This window comes from Pituophis catenifer, unplaced genomic scaffold (genome assembly GCF_029215685.1).
Source record: "Pituophis catenifer annectens isolate HBS135680 unplaced genomic scaffold, rPitCat1.0.hap2 SCAF_1, whole genome shotgun sequence".
Classification (NCBI taxonomy): Eukaryota; Metazoa; Chordata; class Lepidosauria; order Squamata; family Colubridae; genus Pituophis; species Pituophis catenifer.
The window spans coordinates 202,324,899-202,350,416 of NW_027256881.1; the positions used below are offsets into that span (position 1 = coordinate 202,324,899).

At 40.9% G+C, this 25,518-nt stretch overlaps 1 protein-coding gene across 2 annotated transcripts in view; it reads left to right on the forward strand.

Moving 5' to 3' along the window:
* IFIH1 (interferon induced with helicase C domain 1) overlaps positions 1-23,941 on the forward strand; it is a 34,034-nt gene extending 10,093 nt beyond the window's left edge. Inside the window, exons 4-16 of one of the 2 annotated variants that reach the window (XM_070956967.1) lie at positions 398-481; positions 3,647-3,870; positions 5,620-5,830; positions 10,112-10,329; positions 13,277-13,393; positions 14,715-14,838; positions 15,254-15,484; positions 16,595-16,851; positions 18,257-18,406; positions 19,621-19,782; positions 20,755-20,945; positions 22,762-22,855; positions 23,042-23,941. In XM_070956967.1, the coding sequence (XP_070813068.1) occupies positions 398-481; positions 3,647-3,870; positions 5,620-5,830; positions 10,112-10,329; positions 13,277-13,393; positions 14,715-14,838; positions 15,254-15,484; positions 16,595-16,851; positions 18,257-18,406; positions 19,621-19,782; positions 20,755-20,945; positions 22,762-22,855; positions 23,042-23,227 (2,249 nt within the window). In that variant the 3' untranslated portion in view covers positions 23,228-23,941. The remainder of the gene's footprint in view (positions 1-397; positions 482-3,646; positions 3,871-5,619; positions 5,831-10,111; positions 10,330-13,276; positions 13,394-14,714; positions 14,839-15,253; positions 15,485-16,594; positions 16,852-18,256; positions 18,407-19,620; positions 19,783-20,754; positions 20,946-22,761; positions 22,856-23,041) is intronic. The other variant, XM_070956968.1, reaches the window with a different exon arrangement.
* The last annotated feature ends 1,577 nt before the right edge of the window (positions 23,942-25,518 follow it).

A 25,518-nucleotide genomic window follows, 5' to 3' on the forward strand; every position in this document is an offset into this window, starting at 1 on the left:
GGTATATAGGTCTAAGTGCTAGTGCTACGGATATGAACATAGGCATATTTAAATATACTCGCTTAAGACTTTGATTCCTTATATTTGATTCCTCATGAGAGATCCATATGCCTGAATATGATTCAGGTTTGTCTCCCAGGTGTCTGAACTAGTGAAACTCACAGAAAATATAAACAGGAGGAAAAAAACCCATTTTGAACATTCGTAAGTTTTCAGCTGTGCTTTAAACGTTTCGTAGCAGCTTCTGCATCTCTTATACTAACAGAAACACCTATTTGTTTAATAAGATTAAGATTAAGGAGAGGGGTTACATCAAACAGCAACGTATGTTAAACGGAGGCAGAAATAACAGTGCATCGTGACATTTACTCTTGTGCTTATATATTTAACCTGCCAGAATCTGATGTCAGTTTGCAAGAAACAGATGCCTGTGATGTGAATATAAACTTTGGACAGATGAACTTTTACTGTGATGATTCAGGTAGGATTTTTTCCCCTTGTACTCTGGTAAGCATGAAATGAAATTAGAAGCATGTGCTCAGTCAACTTTTTCTTGCGATAGAAGCTTTGTATACGTGGCCAAAAGGTACCAGCATCGGGGGGGCTGCTATGTTCTTTAATTTATGTTACTGCTTTCTCTGCCTACAATGGAAGAGCAAAATAAAACAGTTACATAAAGTGTAAGTTGTCTGAACCATCTCTGCATGTAGCTCACAGACTCTTTCTGCAAAACTGCGTGCTTCAATTCTCCCATAATCCACGTTGGTAACACTATGTGGTTTTTTTTGCAGTGTGTAACTTTTCTTTTCTCGCTGATCACTTTGCCTTGTTGAGTTTAGGTTTAGGCTTGCTAGATAATCCATTCACAATGTTCCCCACAAAGACACCCAGTCCCATCCCATGATGCACATGCACTCTTCCGATCGTGTTCCATGTGAACCTGCTCACAGAAATAGGAATTTTAAAGTTAGATATAAAAAAGGAAAGTGGTCCAGCAAAAGGAAGAAATAAAAGTTCCTCCTGCTGGATTTTTGTCATCTCTGTCACTCTTTTGACTGAGGTACAAATAGTCCTCTACTTATAATAGTTCATTTACTGACTGTTCAAAGTTACAACGGCACTGAAAAAAGTGACTTATGACCAGTGGTGGGATTCAGCCAGCTCGCACCACTTCGGGAGAACCGGTTGTTAACTTTCTGAGCAGTTTGGTGAACTGGTTGTTGGAAGAAATCCATTAAGGCAGAGAACCGGTTGTTAAATTATTTGAATTCCACCACTGCTTATGACCCTTTCTCAGATTTACGACGTTTGCAGTATCCCCATGATGATTTGATCAAAATTCAGATGCTTTGCAACTAGTTCATATTTATGACTGTTGCAGTATCCTGGGGTCTTGTGATCAGCTTCCGTGACCTCTTGATAAGCAGTCAATGGGGAAGCCAGATTCACTTAATAACTGTGCTAACTTAACAACTGCCGTGATTCACTTAACAACTGTGGCAAGAAAGGTTGTAAAATAGGGTAAAACTCACTTAACAAATGTCTCACTTAACAACAGAAACTTTGGGCTCCGTTGTGGTCGTAAGTTGAGCACTAGTACTCCTATATCTGGATCTACTGCAAATAGATATCCAGTATTATACAGTCAGTTTCTTTGTGTATACTAGAAGCTATCTAAAAGATGAGGGAAATTAATTGTGGAACGGACAGAATTAGTATGATAAATAATATGAAATTATCTTGTGTGGCTACATGAGGAGTTGGCTTGATCCTAACAGAAATCATAGCATCATTGGTCTGCACCAATTCAGGTTCATTGATTCCACAGTCGGTGCTGATAATTTTCAATTTAACACATCTCTGTGAGAGAATAGCAATAACAGTAGCACTATATACCACTTCACAGTGCTTTACAGCCCTTTCTAAGCAATTTAAAGAGTCAGCATATTGTCCCCAACAATCCTCATTTTACCGACCTCAGAAGGATGGAAGAATGGGTCAACCTTGAGCCTGTGAGAATCAAACTGCTGGCAGTTGATGGAATTAGCCTGCAATACTGCATTCTAACCACCATGGCACCATGGCTTTCTAATAGCCAGAAAGGATATCAGGATGTTTGGGAAGAAAGGAACAAAGTGACCACAGTCGCATTCCTAACATTGAAACTGGGCCCAATAAAATTGGACTATTTTTTTCCAACAGAAGTGGTGGTTATATAACTGCCGAAAAGATTTCTTGGATGATAATTTTCTGTAGCTCAAATAAAGCAAACAGCTCTAGTTAGATGTCCATTAAGAAGTATTATGCAAGCTTCAGTAAGTTCTGTTAGCTTAGTTAGCTTTTAATGGAATTAGCTGTACAAAAAGGTATGACCGTTCCTTATCCTATCGATAAATATCTTTATGGTGATTTTCTTGATGATTGGCCTACATTGACAATTTTACCAGAAATAATATTTTTAAATATCAGATATTTTTCTGTTAATTTTTCTCTCATTCCAGTCTATTTCCTTTATTATGTCTATGTTTAGAATATGATAATATTTTACACATATGTTTTAAACCATAATTATAGTGTCAACCCTGAAGCTGGCCATCTTTCTATTCTACTGGGGGGAGGGGGTTCTTTTCTTCAAAGCTTCAGTGCTGACACAGACTGGAGATGAGGGATAGGGAGGGGGGCTGTAGAGATAGCTGGGGTGCTATAACCAAAACAACATTCTTTCCCCTGGGAACCAAGGTCATGTGTGTGGGTGGTTGGGAGGTGGAGACTGGGGTCACCTATCATCTGGACTGTATGCTGATTAGACTATGTAACTGATACCTTGGGGGAAGTGACCAACTTTTACTTTTAATTAAAGGGAAAACCTGTGGGACTTCAAAGCCGGTTTTCACCAGCATTGTGCCAATATGACATGCACTAATAAAATGTTCTTTGAGGAAATCTCAGGCCTCGGAGTCCTTTCATTTGGGGGGGGGGTGTTAGTTGGAACCCTGACATATAAGTTTTAAAGTTTTTAAACCGTCATTATAGGTTTTAAAATAAACAGAATAACAGAGCTGGAAGGGACCTTGGAAGTCTTCTAGTCCAGCCCCCTGCTTAGGCAGGAAACCCTATACCTGTGATGGCGAACCTATTGCACGGGTGCCACAGGTGGCATGTGGAGCCATATCGGTGGGCATGCGAGCTCAGCTCCAGCACGCATGCATGCACTGGCCAACTGATTTTCGGGCCTTCTGGACCCACCAGAAGTCAGGAAGCATGCTGTTTCTGGCCTCCAGAGGGCCTCTCGGGGGGGGTAGGCCATTTTCGCCCTCCCTAGGCTCCTAGAAAGGCTCTGGAGCCTGGGGAGAGCAAAAAATGGGCCTACTGGGCCCACCGTGCCATCGCATGCCAAAAGCAGGGAGAGCACGGGGGCGGGGCACATAGAATTATGGATGTGGGCATGTGTGCGTGTGACTCCCCACCACGCTTTTGGCACATGATGGCAAAAAGATTAGCCATCACGGCCCTATACAATTTCAGACAAATGGTTGTCCAATCTCTTCTTCAAAACCTCCAATATTGGAGGACTTACTAGGAGAAATAGTGATAATTTCTTTTTTTTTTTCATTATCAATGATTTGTACTTTCTTTTCATCTGCAGATCATGTTGAAAGTAGAGACCAAAGACCTTCCTCTGAAAAAGAGCTGAGCCTGAGAGACTATCAGATGGAAGTGGCCAAACCAGCTTTGGAAGGGAAAAATATTGTTATATGCCTTCCCACAGGCACTGGCAAGACTCGAGTTGCTGTTTACATTGCCAAAGACCACTTAGATAAAAAAAGAAAAGCAAAAGAATGTGGAAAGGTTATAGTTCTTGTCAACAAGGTAAACCATCCAGTGATAAATGGTAACAGCAGTTAGTATTGTCCACAGTGACATCAAGATGGGAGTTCAGGGCTCTGGTTAGCAGAATGAATGGTGAAGTCCCAAAATATAAAAATTTTACCACTAGACTTTCATCTCCCATGAGCAATATGACATACCTGGACTTCGTTTATATAATCAAATGTATCATGGCTGCCCACTCCAGAAGACTCTGAGCAGAATCTTACAACATTTTACAAAGATCAAAATCATTTCTGTGATTCATTGAATTATAAAATAATTGCCAGTTCTGAAATTCTCCAAATTCTATACTGATCTGAGGAGTCCCCAGCCATCTTCTCTTTGTGTATTTTCCAGACTGAACTTCAGTGTCAACAGCTAAGCCACTATCGCTTGCTTTTGTAATCCTGATGAGGTCTTAAGTGAAATCAAGTGCATAAATCACAGGTGTCAAACTCAATCGTGTCACGTGACGTATCACGATGTTTTTTTGCCTGTGTGGAGCTGGGGTGGATGTGGCCTGCACGTGACGCATCCAGCCTGAGGGGCCACCAGTTTGACACCCCTGGCATAAATGAAGGATGCTGGCCTTTCTTCAAAGGAATGAAGGACATTCTGCCTTTCTTTGCTTAAGTATAACTAGACCTCTTTGGTGGATCTGGAAAAATGCAGGAGTTCTGGTTGCATGAACTTTTTTCTACTTGTGTTGATGTCCTGTTACTAGGCTTAATTATTGGATATGTATTTATTTACCAAATTTCTTTCTCATTCTTTATTGCATTCTGAACAAATTATCAGCAGCAGATGACAAAGTAAAACACAAGACACATAAGCAAAAAGACCAATTCCCACTAACAATAATGAAATGAGATCACACTCCAAACGCTCTTCAGAAGAGTCCTGTCTTTCTCTTCTCCTTGAAAATGAAAAACATCAGAGCTAAAGTAATGCCCAAAGGGAGGCTCAACCCAGAGGGTTAGCCCTACAGTTGAAAAAAAAAATGCTTTGCAATCGTTGACCTTCCCAACATGGAAAACAATCAGCTGCTTTTCCCAGCACCATCAGATTCTCCCATGGAGAAAGGCAGTGCTGCAAGTAACTTAAGCCTACAGGTCTTTTAAATTAAAAAGGCACTTTGAATTGGATCTGGAAGCTAATAAGGAGTCAGTGTAGGATCCCTCCCCGTCATATGATCCCACCAACTATTGCTGGTGAGCACTAGGTGGCTGTATTTGCACCTGTGGAAGTCTCCAAGCTATATGGTAAAGGTAGCCTCACATAGAGTATGTTGCAGTAATCTAAGCAACGTAATGATACAAGGGTGTGAGCCACTGGAGTAAAGTCCTCAAGTCCCAGGTAAGGCCACAATTGGTGCACCAAGCCAGAACTGGGCAAAGGTATCTCTGGCCATAGTTTCCATCTGTTGATCTACCAGGAGGCATAAGTACAATAACCAAAGAACTTTATGTAAGCAGCCTTTACCATAGTGGCTTCTTCTGGATAATTGGATTTCAGGTCCTCTAATCAAAGGCCATGTTTGCTGGAGAAATGTTGGTCTAAACCATGGGTGTCAAACTCGATTGACACATCACGTGAGACGTATATTGCCACGGTTCTTTGCCTTGGCAGAGCCAGAGTGGGCATGCGGGGCATCAGTTTGACATCCCTGGTCTAAGCCCACTATCATGAACATCTGTTTAATTATATCCTTTTCTCTCTCTCTCATCTATCTATCTATCTGGAAAACAGGTGCCATTGGTGGAACAGCATTTAGAGAATGAATTTGGTCCCTATTTGAAGCATTCGTACCGAACAATAGGACTGAGTGGGGCGTCTCAACTGAAATTTTCATTCCCTGAACTAATTAGAGAGTATGATGTGATTATTTGTACAGCTAAGATCCTGGAGAATGCATTGGAGAAAGTGTATGAAGATGATGAAGAAGGAGTCCAGTTATCAGGCATGTATAGATAACTGTGTGGATCTGAACACCAAATGTATTGCAGCAGGAGTAGGGAAACTGCAGTCAGTCCGCCTACAGAACCTCTTAAAAATAATTCTTGCAGCTCATGGAGATTGAAAATAATACCAAAAATACTATGGTCCTAGGTGACAAGTAACCCAACCTGTATGCTTCAAAAGCACATTTGGTTCTATCTGTGTCAGGTTCCAAGCAGAGGTGGGTTTCTGCAGGTTCTGACCAGTTCTGGAGAACTGGTAGTGAAAATTTTGAATAGTTCAGAGAACCGGTAGTAAAAATTCTGACTGGCCCCGCCCCCATCTATTTTCTGCCTCCCAAATCCCAGTTGATCGGGAGGAAATGGGGATTTTGCAGTATCCTTCCCCTGGAGTGGGGTGGGAATGGAGATTTTACAGTTTCCTTCCCCTGCCACACCCACCAAGCCATGCCACACCCACCAAGCCACACCCACAGAACCGGTAGTAAAAAATTTTGAAACCCACCACTGGTTCCAAGTAATGCACCCATTATAAACCCTCTTATTTGTGAAGGACTGCCAAACCTGGGCATCCGTCTAGAAAATGTTTATAGCCTAAATTAGGGATCCTTCTGAAAGTTTCCCCTCCATTTGTGGCTGTTTGTTCCTATGTAGTGCAAACCGTTGAGAGAGGAGGAAAATACTTCAGGCAGCCTTAGCGTGGTCATAAGAGACTAAAGTCTCTTAGTCCTGGAGGAAACTGACTACCTGGATCCTTACCAATCTGGTTTCAGGCGTGGCCACAGCACGGAAACGGCATTGGTCGCCCTAGTAAATGATCTCTGGCGGGCCAGGGATGGGGGTTGCTCCTCCATCCTGGTCCTTCTTGACCTCTCAGCGGCATTCGATACCATCGACCATGGTATCCTGCTGCAGCGGCTCAGGGGGATGGGGTTAGGAGGCACTGTTTTACAGTGGTTCTCCTCCTATCTCTCGGGCCGTCTGCAGTCTGTTTGGGCGGGGGGTCAGGGATCCTCCCAGAGGCCTCTCACTTGTGGGGTGCCTCAGGGATCGGTTCTCTCCCCTCTGCTCTTTAATATCTATATGAAACCGCTGGGTGAGATCATCCGTGGTTTTGGGGTGAGGTATCATCAATATGCTGATGATACCCAGCTTTACATCTCCACCCCTGACCACCCTAGGGATGCCCTTTCCGTGATGTCCCACTGCCTGGAAGCGGTGCGGGTTTGGATGGGGAGGAACAGGCTTAGACTCAACCCTTCCAAGACTGAGTGGCTGTGGATGCCGGCATCCCGGGATCTGGAGGTTCCATCCTTAATGATCGGAGGTGAAATCCTTGCTCCCTCCGACAGGGTCCGCAACTTGGGTGTCCTCCTGGATTCTCGGCTGTCTTTAGATGACCATCTGACGGCCGTAACCAGGGGGGCCTTCGCACAGGTCCGTCTTGTGCGCCAGTTGCGTCTGTTCCTAGACCGGGATGCCCTCGCCACGGTCACTCACGCCCTTGTTACCTCTAGGTTGAACTACTGTAACACCCTCTACATGGGGCTGCCCTTGGGATGTGTCCGGAGGCTTCAGCTAGTCCAAAATGCAGCCGCGCGGGTAGTTACGGGGGCGTCTAGATACTCCTGTGTAACACCTCTCCTGCGTGAGCTGCACTGGCTACCGGTGGCACTCCGGATACGTTTCAAGGTGCTGGTGCTCACCTATAAAGCCCTTCATGGCTTAGGCCCGGGGTACTTGCAGGACCATCTCCAGCCGTTCTCCCATCGTCCTGTGCGCTCTCACAGAGTCGGCCTCCTCAGGGTGCCGTCGGCCAAACAATGTCGGCTGACGACCCCCAGGGGGAGGGCGTTCTCTGTGGGAGCCCCGACCCTCTGGAATGGATTGCCCACTGAGCTCAGGACAGCCCCCGACCTTCTTTCCTTCCGTCGCGAGCTGAAGACGTGGCTCTTCCGCCAATTAAACTGATCCGTTTGGGGGTACACTGGTATAATTTTAAATCGTTTTTAATTGGGTTACTGATTTTAATTTGATATTGTATTGTGATTTGTATTGAAGTTGTCATTTTGTAAGCCGCCTTGAGTCCCTAGGGAGAAAGGCGGCATATAAATCGCAATAAATAAATAAATAAATAAATAAATAAATAAATAAATAAATAAATAAATAAATAAATAAATAAATAAATAAATAAATAAATAAATAAATAAATAAATAAATAAATAAATAAATAAATAAATAAATAAATAAATAAATAAATAAATAAATAAATAAATAAATAAATAAATAAATAAAGTGTATTCCAGGCAGTGACACTTTGGGAAGTATATTCAGAATGAATATTTCATTTTACTTTGAACACAATTTTTAGTTGTACAAAAATTAATTGCATTGATTTCTCAGCCGGAGATTGGAAATCCATGATTCTGTAGCATGGTAAATGAGTGAGAATGATACAAGGTTTCATTCCAGCCACATCTTCTAGGCTACAGATTCTGTAGTCTACCATGGAAGTATAGATAGTCCTTGTTTAGCAACCACAATTGGAACTGGAAACCCAGTCATTAAGTGAAATAGTCACTAAATGAAACCATAACTGTGTTTATAATCTTACTTCAGCTCTCCTTTGCTTTACAGACCTGCAAAGGTTTTATTTATTTATTACATTTATATGCCACCCATCTTGCTGTCATGCAACTCTTTAACTGCGAACACTGCTCGCAGAGTTACTCCATCACTGTACTCCATAACTGCAAAGTCTTGCTGAATGAGGACTATTTGTCAAACTTCTTAAAGCTTTACATGAGAGGATTCATGGATAAGTACTATATACTGAGAATTTGGCATGGTATGGAAGACTCAGTCTCTCATTTATGTACATATGGATAAACGCTATAGCAAAAGAACTTTCCAGAAATTCCTTGCCTTGCCTTGCCTAAAGCCATGCTGCTCTGGGAAATAATAGTTGCAGATTCAGCTACTTTTTTAAAAAAAAAAGTTTTTTTTCTTCCTGATGAGAATTAGCCACTTGCTGTTCTCTCCATCTTCCTTCAGCCAAAAGAATTGCTAGTTAAACAAAAACACAATTGAGGAATCTTAACCTAACTTCCAGATAACTTATGTTTTTGCTGATTAAAATGGCTTTCCTGATGATACTGTCAAATATTTTTATATCATAAGTAATTGTTCAAGTCAATAGCCCTAATTGGATAGAGGAAAAATGTCCCAGATTGTTAGATTTCAGTATAATTCCCCTCCACACACACCCCATCCCCTTTCCCTTATAAAGAAGATATTCTAGTTGCAGGACTTCTAAGAGTCCGGCCAAACACATTTACAGACCTTTGTAGTTCTACGTACTTCATGTCCTAAATGTGCAAAGGATCTGTAAATAAGCAAAGACCACATAGATCATGAGTGTCAAACTCTCAGCATTATGTCGCCGTCACATGACATTTTTGCCCTTTGCAAAGTTGGGGTGGGCATGGCCTGTGCGTGACCCATCTGGCCCATGGGCCGCCAGTTTGACACCCCTGACATAGACTTTGAGATGTAATAGTGGCTTGCCTATGAGCTCTGTGTGTTTAGTTCTGATATAGAAATAACATCAAGCCATTATCTGTCTGTATATTTAGATGTATATCCCGCCTTTTGAATACACAGTGTAAAATAACTCCAAAGCAAGCAAGAAACCGATGTTACGAATAGAAGAAAATACCCGTAGCTCAGATTTGAACTGTGGACTCCTTGGTGCTCCCTGAGCTTAGCTGTTTGCTTGCAGATGTTTCATTATTACCTAACTAGATAACATCATCAGTACTAATGAGTGTGGGGTTTGCTCCCTGTTTGTATACAGTGGTCTGCTAGTATTGGTGGAGGTGTGGTTTTCTTGGTAGTTCCTTGATTAGAATATTGTTTTCTGTTTGATTGATTGTCTCCTGAGAAGTTCCTTCACTAGGCTTTAGGGTATTAGGGTATAACAATACCCAATTCAAGTAACTTCTAAGGAGACAAAGAAGCAGAAAACAATACCCTAATTAAGGAACTACCAAGAAAACTACACTCCTCCACCAACACTGGCAGGTCAAGCTACTCTAGCACATGCCCACTAGCACTGATGATGTTACCTAGTCGGGCAATGAGATGCCTGCAAGCAAACAACCACATTCAAAGAGCACCAAGGAATCCACAAGAAACAGTCTGATCAAAAGTGAAGTAGTTGGTTTTACTACAGTGCATATGAGCAGAAGGACTCTAACCAATTTGCACAATGTGTCTTCTAGTGTTCTCTTTGATGATCATTGACGAATGCCATCATACCCAGAAAGAAGCTGTCTATAACAATATCATGCGTTACTACTTAAAAGAAAAAAGGGAAAATGAGAAGCGAAAGAAAGAAGGAAAACAACTGGTGGCTCAGCCTCAGATTCTGGGGTTGACAGCCTCACCTGGAGTGGGAGGTGCAACGAATCACTCAAAAGCAGAGGAACATATTCTAACAGTAAGTTATACATGACCATAGAACTGTGGCAAATATTTTGCAAGAGCAAACTTTATCATTGCCGGTTATAAAGTGTGAGATCTTGCTTGGAGCAGGGAATTTACTTTCACATAGGAAATCAATCAACATCTTTAAAGAGTTATTACCAAAGCTGCTAAGAGTTTGTCTGGGTTTGAGTGGTCCTACAAGGAATAATATATGTAATTTTCTTTTATTTATTAGACGGACATCCCAGTTTTCCTCCTGGAAGTTAAAGATGTGTGTATTGCATCTTGGGATCTATGAGAGCCCAGCCATGGAAGTTTATAAATCATGATTCATAATGATTTGGTGGGACACATGAATGCAGACACTGTGGCTCATTTAAACTGTATAATCAAATTAAACCAGGGCTTAATAAGACATAACCCTACTTACCCCTGTTCTAAATGCAAGCAAATGGATAGGGATTTTAGAAATAATTTTAAATACAGATAGTCCTTGACTTACAACAGTTCATTTAGCGACCGTTCAAAGTTATAACAGCTCTGACAAAAATCTCTTATGACCGTTTTTCACATGTCTCCCCACAGTCACATAATCAAAATTCAGACGCTTGTATTTATGACAGTAGCAGTGTCCTGGGGGTCATGTCATCCACCTTTTGTGACCTTCTGACAAGCAAAGTCAATGGGGAAGCCAGATTCATTGAACAACCTTGTTACTAACTTAACAACTGCAGTGGTTCACTTAACAACGGTGGCAAGAAAAGTCATAAAATGAGGCAAAATGGGGCAAAACTTAGCAAATGCCTTGCCTAACAACAGAAATTTTGGGCTCAGTTGTGGTCGTAAGCCGTGGACTACCTGTACCTACCTTTTCCATGAGTAGAAAATGATAGAGTACTTCATTTGTGTGCAGCAAAAGTCTGTCACTAAAAAAAGCCCAGCTTGGCATCTCTTGACTGAAGAGTCCATTCTGATAAAGTCTCAAGACATGATCTGAAGTGAGTGTATCTTCTTTAGAGTAAGTAATCGGGGAGAAGTCTCTCAGATAACCTGGCCTCATGACCCTGAAGGGCTTTAAGGCCTGGATGCTACTGTCTCACTCAGATAAAGTTCTCTCATACAGCCGTAGGAACATTATTTTCCACCTTGCAAGAGGTGCAAGAGATTTGGCTGTAAATGTGTACATTGGTCTGAAAATGATTTTTTTTTCTGTCATCGTATTTGCTATCCAAAGCATTCACTAAACGAGGAATGGGTGTAGAGCTGTAAAAGTAATACAGGACAGTACTTTGTGATACAAATGCAGTCCTGTATTGAAATCTGCATGTGCGCCACAGTTTAAGATCATTTTCTTTCATTTTCCACCCCAAGTTTTTTATTTTATATTATTTATACATATCAGTGCGTGAATAGTCTGATACTTGGATATCATACATTTTAATACAAATAGACATTATTACTCATAGTTATTACATTTCATTTTCATTGTTTCATATTGTTTAAACACACCTAATACTACCGCCCTTCAATTTCTAAACCTCCCTCTTATTATTACATATATCTTGTTATATTTGTGTGTGTATATATATATATATTATGGTGTGTGTGTGTGTGTGCATATTCTTTCTAGCCAGGTTTTACCTACGTAAGCTAAGATGTTCTACAGCCCTGGTTCTGTGAATCACAAGTTTCTGGGCTTTTTATTTCTAGCTGACAAACAGCAACTCTGTGCTGTTCTCTGGGAGACTCAGACAGCTATCTTAGTCTCCCAATGGGCAGCAAAGGGTCTGCTGGCTGCCAGAAGAGAAAAAAAGCTCAGAAACTAGTGAATTGTGATTTCACTGAACTAGGGCTGCATAATATCTTGGTTTACGTAGGTAGAACCTGGCTAAAGAGACATACACATAAAACCTACGAAAAAGAAAGAAAAATAGATAGATAGATAGATAGATAGATAGATAGATAGATAGATAGATAGATAGATAGACACATACATAACACACACACACACACACACACACACACACTATTATTCCCCTATTTCTATCTCTATTTTAACCTTTTTTTTCATGTTACCGTAATATCCAAAGAGGTTTCTTTTCTATCTTCCATCTTTCACCATCATTTTCTTTCAGAAAGGAATGCAACTGACTTTTCAGCCAGAGATAACACTGTATATGGTGTGCGATCTAAATGTTCCCTCTGTCTGGCAACAAAGAGAGAGACACAGATCCATCAAGACTCCCAAAGTGCATGCCTGCTACACTTTGGAAAGAAGATAATTCCATGGAGAACGAGGAAGTCTGACATTTCTAACTGCAGAAACCGCACTTCATAGCAGTCAGCTCTAAATCTTAACGACCTTCTTTAGGGGGACACTTCATAATAGGTTGCAATTTTGAGGCATGATTGTCTCCAAGCAACACTGTCTGGAGTCTACTTGAGAGGCAAAGTAGAACTACTGCAAAGCCATTCACAATAGTCAGGACGATCCTTTAGGTGCGCTGCTGCAGGAGATGTTACTGTCTAGGCCAGGGGTTGGCAACCGACAGCTCTGGAGCCACATGTGGCTCTTTCATCCCTCTGCTGTGGCTCCCTGTTGCTAGTCGGCTCTAGATAGAGTTTTCAGTTAGGACAAGTAGAGGAAAATGGACACCGGTCTAGGAGGAGACTCTATGGTTGGGGAACCGGATTTCTGGTCGGCTCCAGAATTGAATGGGGGGCTTCCGTTAGGACCTTTGTGACTCTTTGAGTGTTTAAGGTTGCTGACCCCTGGTCTAGTCTAACCTGCCTTAAATGCATCCCTCTCAAGAAACAAAGAGATGCTCAAGGGAAGCTCCTCAGATGCTTCTGAACCGGCAGGCAATGAGAACTCACCTTTAAGATTGTACCGCCAGTTGTTTCCAAAGCACCTCACAGACCTACCCGTCCCATAACTTAAATCACTTTCCCTCCTCTAGATATGTGCCAACCTGGATGCAGATGAGATTGTGACTGTTCAAGAGCACATTGCGCAACTGCAACATCAAGCAAAAGAACCTGTTAAGAAGTTTGAGATTGCAGATGTCAAAAAGAAGGTATGGATTTCTCTTGTCCTTAATGTGATCATGTAACTACAACATCGTCTATGGTTCCTTATTTGAGGGGGGGGGGGAAAGACACACCTACAGATGTTAGCTTCCTCTTTTAGAAAAGAAAGTTCTCCTTTTCTTCATGGGAAGAACTAGAATCTCGAGGAAGATTCCAGCTTGGTTCTTTTTGCACCCATAGCCCATTAAAAAGAAAAACATATGTGACAGATTGCACATAGGGAGATAGGAGTAAATGGTCCTCCTGGAGCTGTGATGGCACAGTGGTTAGAATTACAGTATTACAGGCTGACTTTGCCCACTGCCAGGAGTTTGATCCTGAAGGGCTCAAGGTTGACTCAGCCTTCCATCTTTCCAAGATTGTTAAAATGAGGACCCAGATTGTTGGGGGCAAGATGCTGACTCTATAAACTGCTTAGTGCTAAAGCCCTGAAGACGTTTTTATTTCATCAAGCCGGCCTAGCCTAAATGGTTTTTAATTGGGATTTTAAATTTTATGGATTTGGGGTTTTAAATTGGGTAGCCAATGATTTAATTGTTTTAATTATCTTAACTTTTGCATTTGTATGTTTTTTAATTTTGGCTGTTCACCGCCCTGAGTCCCTTCTGGGAGAAGGGCGGTATACAAATTAAATTAATAAAAATAAATAAATAAAAGTGCTGTAAAGCAGGGGTTCCCAGTTGCTCACACAGAACTACCCCCTTTCCCCCGCCAGTCTGCAAAGCAAATTGGGGAACTCAGCTGTAAAGTACTATGGAGTGGTATGTAAGTTTAACTGCTATTGCTATTGCTATTGTAAAAATAATAAACGTTGGATACAAATAAATATTTTTTAAAAAAAAAAAATTCCCACATTATTCACAAGAAAATATCCTATTGGGTCATTTCCTTCCTCCAACCTCTTGTGTCTGACCATATTCATATTGTTCAAAGGTCATATTTGACTCTGAGACTGAAGACTGTTGCCCCACACATCTAGTTAAGGTTGGGGGGACTCTGGATTAATTGGTCTGCTGTGATGCAATGTTTCTAGTATTTTCCTCAATTATAAACTTTAAAAAAGATGTCCTGTGATTTTGATTGAATATCTATTTATCTGGAGGTTTTTCTAACAAAAGTTAGACATAAAGGGATGGTGTGAGGATTTCTGCCGGGGGGGGGGGCATGTTAGACTAGTTTTCCGAGGTGCTGATCTTCCCAGAGTCACTTGGGACAGCGAGATGGGCAGCATATAGATTTACTAAATAAATAAATAAAGATCCCTTCTAATCTTGTGATTGTTCACTAATGACATGCTTTACATTTTAGGATCCATTTAGAGAGAAACTCGTAAATATTATGACTGAGATTCAAGGCTATGGCCAATTCAGTCCAAACGTTGATTTTGGATCACAGGCCTATGAACAGTGGGTAATTCAGGAGGAAAAGAAAGGTAATGTTTACATTGGATTACTATATGGTTATAATCAGAGGTGGGTTTCAGCAGGTTCTGGCCAGTTCTGGAGAACTGATAGCGGAAATTTTGAGTAGTTTGGAGAACCGGTAAATACCATCTCTGACTGGCCCCACCCCCATCTATTCTCTGCCTCCCGAGTCCCAGCTGATCAGGAGGGAATGGGGATTTTGCAGTAACCTTCCCCTGGAGTGGGGTGGGAATGGAGATTTTACAGTATCCTTCCCCTGCCACGTCCACCAAGCCATGCCACACCAACAAGCTACGCCCACAGAACCAGTAGTAAAAATTTTTGAATCCCACCACTAGTTATAATACCTGGCTAAACTAGATGGCCAGAGTTTTCTTTACACCTTTGCTTGCTTGTTTTCTCAATGCTTGTTCTTTTTTCTAGCTGCCAAGGAAGGGACTCGTAAAGAGCGGGTATGTGCAGAACACTTGAAGAAATACAACGATGCCTTGCTGATTAATGATACTATCCGCATGATTGATGCCTATAACCATCTGAAGAACTTTTATGAGGAAGAAAGGAGCAGAAAGATGGCAATGGATGAAGATACGGAAGATGAACTCATAGCCTCACAACTAGATGAAACCAATACACGTCTTATAGAGTTGTTTTATGGTAAGCATGAGCCATCTGGGACTTCCTGTCTAAACTTCTACAAATCGATGTACACTATTAAAATGAGAAGCAAAATTTCATGCAGTTGGCTCATTAAGTAAGGCTGCTCTGTAACAAGTGGCTTAATCACATTTCACCTGCACTTTTCATTCATGTTTATAAAATTTCTGGTTTTCATTAAAAATTGGGATATAAATTTCCCAATTTTCTCAACTTCTACTTTAGCTGAAACTCAGGAAGGAGTAATTTAGGATGTTCTGTGGATAGAGATTTAGGCAAGCTGCCTTATTCTCAAGGCTATTAGCCTAATTTAATCATAACTATAAACCATGTGCTCCCAGGGCAAGCGGGTAGGAATCTAAGTGTTAGGTTCCCATAGCTTACTTGTAGGTAAATTTATACTACTACTGTTTGCTGTGAACGTATCCAGACAACAGAGCATGTTGCGTAAATTATATTAGTTCCCATTATGCTTCCAGGTGCAATTCAAGTCACTGGTTATTACCTATAAAGCTCTAACATGGCATAGGGCCTTGTTATTTGAGATCCTGCCTATCTCCTGTAGTTTCTGCCTTCTACTGTGTTTCCCTGAAAATAAGACCCAACCAGAAAATAAGCCCTAGCATGATTTTTCAAGATGCTCATAATATAAGACCTACCCCAAAAATAAGCCCCAGTTAAGATCATCAGCCTTGTGGGGGACGTGGCAAGTGCACAGGATGTGTGTGTATTCAGCAGTTGCCACAGCCCACTGACCCCTTGGCCAGCATACTCTGGGGCTGCACAGCACGCACAGCGCAGCTGAGTTCGAGCAATGTGACCGCTGGGCCAGTCCTCCAAGCAGCAGGCGGAGATAGAGGCGTGGGGGGAGGCACAGAATCTGGCCCACCAGACGCACTGGGCATCCACCTGCCCACTTCGTACCATTGTCTGTCTTTGCTTGCAAGTGGCCACAAATGGATGATGGTCTTTTTGAACATGATCTGCTAATGCTTTCAGATATTTTGGAACTACAATCAGTTTCAGCCAGCATGGCTCCTAATAACATACTCTAATTCTTTTAAAACATAATTACGTAAATATTTTATTCATTTACATTTGTTCCTAAAGACAGACAAAGAGAGCTGGAAGAGTTAGCTGAAGAACTACAATATGAAAATGAAAAACTAACAAAGTTGCGCACAACTTTAATGCAACAATTCACAAAGAACAATGAACCCAGAGGAATTATTTTCTCAAAAACTCGTCAAAGTGCCTTTGCTATCTATCAATGGATTAATGATAATCCCAAATTTGAAGAAGTTGGAGTGAAGGCTCACTACCTCATTGGTACAGGACATAATAGTGAATTTCAGCACATGACTCAGGTAAAACAAAAATGTAAAGTCTATTTCCAGATTTTCTTTACTTCTCAATTGTATAGGGCAGGGATCGCCAACTCCCTGTTACAGCCCCCTACCAGACTGTGGCTATTTGGAACTGGGCTATGTGAGAGGCGGGCTAGTGTGTACCTCCACTCATGTGAGCGACACTCCAAAGGCTTCTTGTGTGAGTGGAGTTGTGCTTGTGCGTGCTGGCCCAGTGTTTGCTTTACCTGGTTCCCCTCTTCCCCTCGAGACTGCGCCCCTAAAGGCTTCGCTTCTCCATGGCAAAAGCTTTTGCAAATGTACAAAAGGCTTCGGGGGAACAATCTCCTGCTGCTTCGGGCCTTCCATTCCTTTTCAAAAACTTTTGGTATGGAGAAGCGTGAAGGAGTACGAAACCACACCCCAAAGGCTTCTCTTTTGCATGAGTGGAGCTCTGCGTGCCAGCTCACTGCTGGCACCACCCTGTTCCCCTCTCCCCCCAGAGTTCTAAGCAGCAAGAAATAATCTGATTTATAGCTCCAGAGAAAACATCATAAAATCATTTTCTCGGTGGTTCTTCTGAAGACATTTCTGAAACCCCCATACCTCTGTGAGGACAAGGGCGTGCACTGCCCTTGTATGTAAAAGTTGCCAAAGTATGGCACATCGAACCATGCCAAACCTAGCACAGCCAATAGCTATGAGATGTCAAACATGAAATATGTGTGGCTTGCCAGAACCTTCATATGACCTACAGCAGGGGTGTCAAACTCACATCATCACAGCAGCGTCATGTGACGTATCGGGACCTTTTTTGCTAAATCGGGCATGTCCAGTGCATGACGCATCTGGCCCTGACCTACAGTGTGTCCCCCCCCACACACACACACTTTTCCTATCTAATTTCAGAAGTAGAGTGTTATTCATTAATAATCATTATATCAAATGCTATATGTGAATGTTACATATGTTTCTGTGATTGACACTTTCTTGCTAAAATGTTTAAGTGCTGACTTCCAGAAACTAAGAAGTGTTATGGCTGTTGACGTAGCCCATTGACGTAGACCGAGGTAGTCCGATAGAATTTATATTTGTCAGAGCTACAACTCTACTGTATTTGGGTAATCTGGATATGTTAGAAATAGCACCTCTGAATGAACTGAATTTATTATGTGGAGCCCTTGGTGCTCTCTGTGTTTTATCAGTGCTAGGAATTTCTTCTTCCTGCTTACGGTAGAAACCTGTGGCAGCGATATATATATATATATGTGGGTTTTTTTAATTGCTTTGTTGTTGCTTTAATTCAAAACATAGTTTGTAACATTTGAGACTGAAAACAAATGCTTCATGACTTAAGTCAATTTGTAAGAGCCATTCGTCGTGCTGTCATTCCTTTTATGAATGTAACAACAACATGTTTCTACAGAATGAACAAAAGGATATCATTCAAAAGTTCCGTACTGGCAAAATCAACTTACTAATTGCTACTACTGTAGCAGAGGAAGGCCTGGATATCTCACAGTGCAACATTGTTATACGCTATGGTCTTGTTACCAATGAAATAGCCATGATGCAGGTAACGGTCCAGCCATCTCATTTTTGCTTTTTCACTTGTAAATTTATCAGATAATCAGATGACCATCTTCTGCTTTAATCACAACACCGAAATGGCTCTCAACAGCAACGTAAAAAGCGTTTAAAATGTCATTCTATCAATAAGGCAGGTTGCTTATCTCAAGTGCCCAGATATAATATACTTGGGCTTCTGCTATGTATCCCATGAAGATATGTGAACCTGCATATTTTTGTAACTGGGACAAAGAAGTTGAAGGATAGATATTGGTACAGGAGAAACAGGCAACTCTCTCCCTCCATTTTATCTGAATTCTCCTTCTATCCCATATATCAACCGCTATTTAAATAAATTTTAAAATAGATTTTAAATTGTATTGGCAACAGTAAAAAAAAAAAAAAACCGCCCCTTTTACAACCCTGTAAGGTTCGGATAGAGTCAAGGCAAGTGGATGGAGCTGAGCATTTACTGGCTGGATTCTCTTCCTGATGCCACATGGAGTTCACAATAGATGTTTTCTCTTAACACCCTAAGAGAAAAACAACTGCCGCTACCAAGGATTGAACTCTCAACCTTCTGAGTGGGAGGCTAGAGTCTTCACCACTAGACCGCTCCTCAAATTTTATTAGCAACAGTAACTAAATTTAATTAATTAAGATTCTATGTGCCAACTACTGGAAGACATTTTCTGTTGTCTTGATGGGTTGCTAGTTTCTGAAAGGACATGACCAGGGGTGAAATGCTACCGGTTCGCACTGGTTCAGGAGAACCAGTAGTAATAAACACTACCAGTTCGGGCAAACCAGTAGTTAAAAAAAGCTACCGGTTCATCTGAACCGGTATTTCCGATGATCAGCTGTGCTGCACAATTTATATTCACTAGATCTTGCTTTCTAACGAATCTACTTACCTTCTTAAGCCTCCTTTTTCCGTGCACAGCATGCATTTGGCATGCACTATGCATTTGCGCATGCAGTGTGCATTTGGTGTGCATTGTGCATGCGCACACACAGTGCGCATTTGGCACACACCACGCATGCGCAGGAAGCAAACCAGTGGCAAACCGCAGAGGATTTCACCACTGTACATGTCATATATTGAAATCAGGATTCATATTCCAGCAAAGCTCTTTAACTCATCCAGAGAAAGAGAGGAACACAACCTAAATCCTACGTATGAGTTCCTAGTATTTTATTGAAGTTTCGTGTTTCTTCCAGGCTCGGGGAAGAGCTCGAGCTGAGGAAAGCGTCTATGTGCTTGTAGCTTCAGATGGATCAGGAGCTGCTGAACGTGAAAATGTTAATATGTATCGTGAGAAAATGATGCATCGAGCAATTAAGCGCGTCCAAAAGATGCCACATGAAAAGTATTTGCATAAGGTAAGGCCCACACCATAAGGTGTGACCATTTTGGTTCTGGAAATACTTCTCTCTTCTTCTTTTTTTGCTTGCTATTACTTATTTTGAAAAGCCTTGGGTTTTTTCAAAAGTAATCTTTCCTTTGCCTAACTCTTGTCCTCTCCCTTCCCCTGCAAAGCAGAGAGATTTCAAGCGAGTAAGCTCTTCTGCACATCAAAAGCAATGTGAGCATGCTCACAAAGGAGACATTGCCTGCAGAAATCATTTGATTTCTCCCACCCTGTCACAGAGTGGAAATATTGGAGAGAAAGACATTTCAAGAAAGTACTGTCAACTGTTTGCATGGCACACGGTGGCATGATTGCATTGTTTTTCATGCGTACAAGACAGTAAGTAGGCACTTGAGCATTCCAAAAGATAAGGAAGTGGGTTGGGAGGCAAAAAAAATAAATAAAAATAAAAAGTCAAAGATGTGAAACTAAGTAGTCTTGTCTCTTCTTGGCTGGAAAGCACGCTTACGGTCACATGATTTCCCATTTAGCCACTGCTTCACTTAATGGCAAAGTTAGGGTCATTAAACAAGGAGGATCGATATTGTAATGTAATAAAGACATTCAGTATTTAGGCAATTACAATTTAAGGCATGGAAAGATTTTTTTTAATTATTCCAAATTTAAATAGAATAGAATAGAATAGAATAGAATAGAATAGAATAGAATAGAATAGAATAGAATAGAATAGAATAGAATAGAATAGAATAGAATAGAATAGAATAGAATAGAATTCTTTATTGGCCAAATGTGATTGGACACACAAGGAATTTGTCTTGGTGCATACGCTCTCGGAGTACATAAAAGAAAAGATACATTTGTCAAGCATCATAAGGTACAACACTTAATAATACTTAACTAAAATAATCCAACATGAATTTTCCTGGATGATATGAAATTTTAGTTGGGAGTTATTTCCCGGTTCTGTTCATTCCTTTGCTAGATCAAAGAGCTTCAGCTGCAAAGCTGCATGGAGATGAAAATGAAGGCAAAGAAAGAACAGTTTAAACAATACAAAGAGAACCCCTCCCTGATCATGTTCCACTGCAAAAACTGCAACGATCCAAAATGCTCAGGAGACGACATTCAAGTTATTTTGAATAATCATCACGTCAATGTTAAAAAGGAATTTGAGTAAGTCCACCTCTGTGTGTGTATGTGTTTGTGTTACCATCAGGATATCTTGTTCTGATTGAACTTAGAACATCAGATTTGGAAGGGACCATAGAGGTCTTCTAATCCAGGAGTCTCTAACCCCAGTCGAGCAACCATGTCAAACTACATTTGTACATACACAGAAGCTAGGTTGCATGCACAAAACCATCCCCATCAGCACCACCATTGCTGCCAGTCGGTGGAGCCAGAAAGGTTGGGGACCACTATTCTAGTCCAACTCCCTGCTCAAGCAGGAGGCCCTAAATAGAGCCTTGGTGGCGCAGCAGACTAAAGTACTGTTAAGTAACACCAGCTGCCTGCAATTACTGCAAGTTCAAATCTCACCAGGCTCAAGGTTGACTCAGCCTTCCATCCTTTCAAGGTAGGTAAAATGAGGACCCGGTTTGTGGGGGCAATAAGCTGACTTTGTATAAAAAAGAACACCGCTTGGGGTGGCTGAAAGCCCTACTAAGCAGGTATATACAAAAGTATGAAGGCTATTGCTTAACGCATTGTAAGCCGCCCTGAGTCTCTGGAAAAGGGCAGCATATAAATCAAACCAATAAATAAATAAATAAATCATTTCAGATAAATGGCTGTCCAATCTCTTCTTAAAACCTCCAGGGATGGAGCACCCACAACTTTTGAAAGCAGGCTGTTCACTGGTTCCATTGATTGAATCACTGCAGTGGTCGCACCAATTGCTAATCCATTGATTGCCCTGCTTTTTTTTCGAGCGAATCTCTCATTGATGCCAATAAAAATGGAAGCTGTAATCTTGCTCTGAAGTGACCCCCTCTACTTTGATTTGGCTTAATGATCTGGCAATGTATGGAATATACTAAAAGGGCAGCCTTTTTCTGACAGCCCAGAACAACATTCTTGTAATGCTGTTCAAAAGTCCAGCCAATAAAGAAATAAGAGGGCGGGGGATCCAGCCATCAAGGCAGGGAAAACCAAGCGTGGTGTCTACTGCAGGGGTGAAATCCAGCAGGTTCTGACAGGTTCTGGAGAATTGGTAGCAGAAATTTTGAATAGTTCAGAGAACCAGTAGTGGAAATTTTGAGTAGTTCGGAGAACGGGCAAATACCACCCCTGGCTGGTCCCAGAGTGGGGTGGGAATGGGGATTTTGCAGTACCTGTCCCCTGGAGTGGGGTGGAAATGGAGATTTTGCAGTATCCTTCCCCTGCCATGCCCACAGAACCGGTAGTAAAAAAAAATTGAATTTCACCACTGGTCTATGGGTAAATCCCTTGGTAGAGTTACTGAATACCAATAGTTTAACCGAAAATTAGCAAATCTATTTTGCTTATGTGATCATCAATCAACTGTTAATTTGTGAAACAAGAGCATGAATTCTCTTTGATCTACTAGTCATGCTGCCTACTTTGAGTAGGCAGAGATACCAACCACAGAAACTAAAGCAGATTGGTAGCAGTAGATATTCCAATCACAAGTACTATAGATGCAGGTTTGTGTTGTAATCCAGTGCTTTGATTTAGGAAATATAGCCAGTATTGAACATCATTGCCCCCTCAGTCAGTTCATTTTTCATAGCTCCCTTTTATACCTACATCTGACTAGTGAACTTCTAGAACTCACCACAAAGCTAAATACCACACTAGCAAAAGGGTGAGGATTTCTGGTGTTGCTGACTCATCCAGAAGTTAGGGTTGAATCTACAGGAAGTGTCAATGATGCTTATCTGGTGAGATGAACTCCTTCCTGTCTATATGAAAAATTAGTCACAACGTCTTTCTTTTGAAAAGTAAATTGTTCCATTTTTCACTTCAGGGACCTTTATACTGTAAAGGAAAATAAGACACTGCAAGCAAAAAAAGCAGATTATCAAACAAATGGGGACATCTTTTGTAAAAATTGTGGCCAGGTGAGTGTCAGGATTGATTAATTTGGATATTTTTGGGTTAATTCTGGGTTGGATTCTCCAAATATTGCTGAGCCACCTCTCCTAAAGGCCGTCACTTTGGGCTGATGATGGCTGCGAATGGGAGTTCAGCAACATCAGATTCTTGTATTGGTATATTCCTAATACGATTTTCTCACTTTTTTCCAGATTTGGGGAACTATGATGGTATACAAAGGTCTAGATCTTCCTTGCTTAAAAATAAAAAATTTTGTGGTGTATTTCAAAGATAAGAAATGCACCTCAAAGAAAATATACAAAAAATGGAGAGAACTAGCCATTAATTTTCCAGCTTTCAGTTATGCAGATCATTATATCTCTAGTGAAGAAGATTAAGAAGGCCGACTTTAAAGACAGATGGGAACTTTTTCTGCCTTCAGGTTTCCGAAGACAAATTCAAAGAAACCTTTTTCTTATGCCTGAATGTCCACAGATAGTGTGCAAAATCTTCCCATTTTTCCGTACCATTCAGGGTTCTGTATTTCTGAATAGAGACAGGTCAGATCTAAGTCACTGTGTGAAAAGAAAAAAAGTCGTTCCTACATCTACATCTCTAACCAGGATGTAAAATGATTCAGTGTGAGAGTTTACTTTTTATTTTAATGGGATTTTCTGCAGTGGACAAAAAAGCCATGCTAATATAGAATTATTTTATTAAACTGCATAAAAGATCAGAAAAATGTTTTATTTTAAAATGTTTTAAATAAAATCGGCATTTTATTTTATTGCCAATTCTTTTGTTATTTAATGTGCAGCTAACACAGTCCTTGACTTACAACAGTTCATTTAGTGATCGTTCGAAGTTACAACAACAATGAATTATGGTGACTTATGACCATCGTAGCATCCACATGGTCATGTGATTTATATTTGGATGCTTGGTAACTTCATATTTATGATGGTTGCAGCATCCCAAGGTCATTGATCATCTTTTGTGACCTTTTGACAAGCAAAGTCAATGGGGAAGCCAGATTCACCTAATAACCACGTTACTAATTTAACAACAGTGATTCACTTAACAACTGTGGCAAGAAAGGTCATAAAATGGGGCAAAACTCACTTAACAAATTTCTCACTTAGCAACATAAATTTTGGGCTCAATTGTGGTTGTAAGTTGAGGACTATGTACAGATAGTCCTCGACTTATGGCCACAATTGAACCTAAAATTTCTGTTGTTAAGTGAAACATTAGTAAAATGAGTTTTGCCCCATTTTATGACCTTGCCATAGTAAGGGAATCACTGCAGTTTTTAAGTTAGTAAGCCGGTTGTTAAGTGAATCTGGCTTCTCCATTGACTTTGCTTGTGAGAAAGTTGCCAAAGGTGACCACATGACCTTGGGACACAGCAATGATCATAAATATGAACCAGTTGCCCAGCATCGGAATTTCAATCAAAGTATCATGGGGATGCTGCAAAGGTCATAATAGTGAAAAACAGTCATAAGTCATATTTTTCAGTACCATTGTAACTTTGAACGATCACTAAATAAAACTGTTGTAAGTCAAGGACCACCTGTAATTTTAGGAAAATTCTTAACAGAATTATAAAATAGAATTCCTATACCTATTTTGGATCAAATTTATGTAAAAGACTGCCTTATATTCTGGACTATGGATCATATTACAGTATATTTGTATTTTACCTAGCTGTTTCATTCTTTTAAGTACTCGGCAGTTTGAAGTTTTAATTTCTATGCTAAATGAAAAGGAAAATCATTAAACGAGCCTTTGGTTCTGTTTGGGTTTATGGTAATTTGTTTTAGCTCCATCCCATTTCCTTGCTTTTCCTAGATGACTGTTTTACATGACTAAAATGACTACACTAAAAGTCTAATGCAATCAGTAAAATCGTTCTTAACAATGCTAATAAAGAAGTGGGTTGAAAATACAAGTATTGGACGTGTTTGTGGATCCTGATACAAATTTATGATGCTTCCACATTTGCCATTTTTATAAAGAATTCAAAAAAACAGGGCTGCCTCTGTGTTTTCTCTGCTGTTTATTCTCTGCTGTAGCTTTTATTTATTGATTTGTTTTTGTAGCGCTAACCCATTCACCAGGCAAATACTGATGAATAGAGTTGTGGAAAGTTTTGGATCCAAAGGCCAAAAAGTCTTTGGCTTGAGAACGGCTTGAGGGTGTGTGTGGAAATATTGTCTTTTCTGGCAGCTGCAGATAGTTGTTATATCATTCTGGGAAAAGATGCAGCTGTTGCTCTAAGATGCAGCTGCTTCTATAGTACGTTTCTTTCACTTTGGGCTGGGAAACACTTTTTCGGATCTGAAGCACTCCACAGTCCAGCTGATGCAGCTTATGACACTAACCAGTTTCTTTTTGCTGCTTCTTTTTTAAAGACCAGCTAACTATAGTCCTTAGTCTAGGACAGGAGTATCAATTCACATCGTCATGGCAATGTCATGTGACGTATTTGGACTTTTTTGCCCTTCGCTAAACCAGGCGTGGGTGTGACCAGTGCATGACACATCCAGCCCGTGGGCTGGGAGTTTGACAGCTGTGGTCTAGGACTACAGTATAGTCTAATCCAGGAGCTGCGATGGTGCAGTGGTTAGAATACAGTATTGCAAGCTGCCAGCAGTTCGATCCTGAACGGGCTCAAGGTTGACTC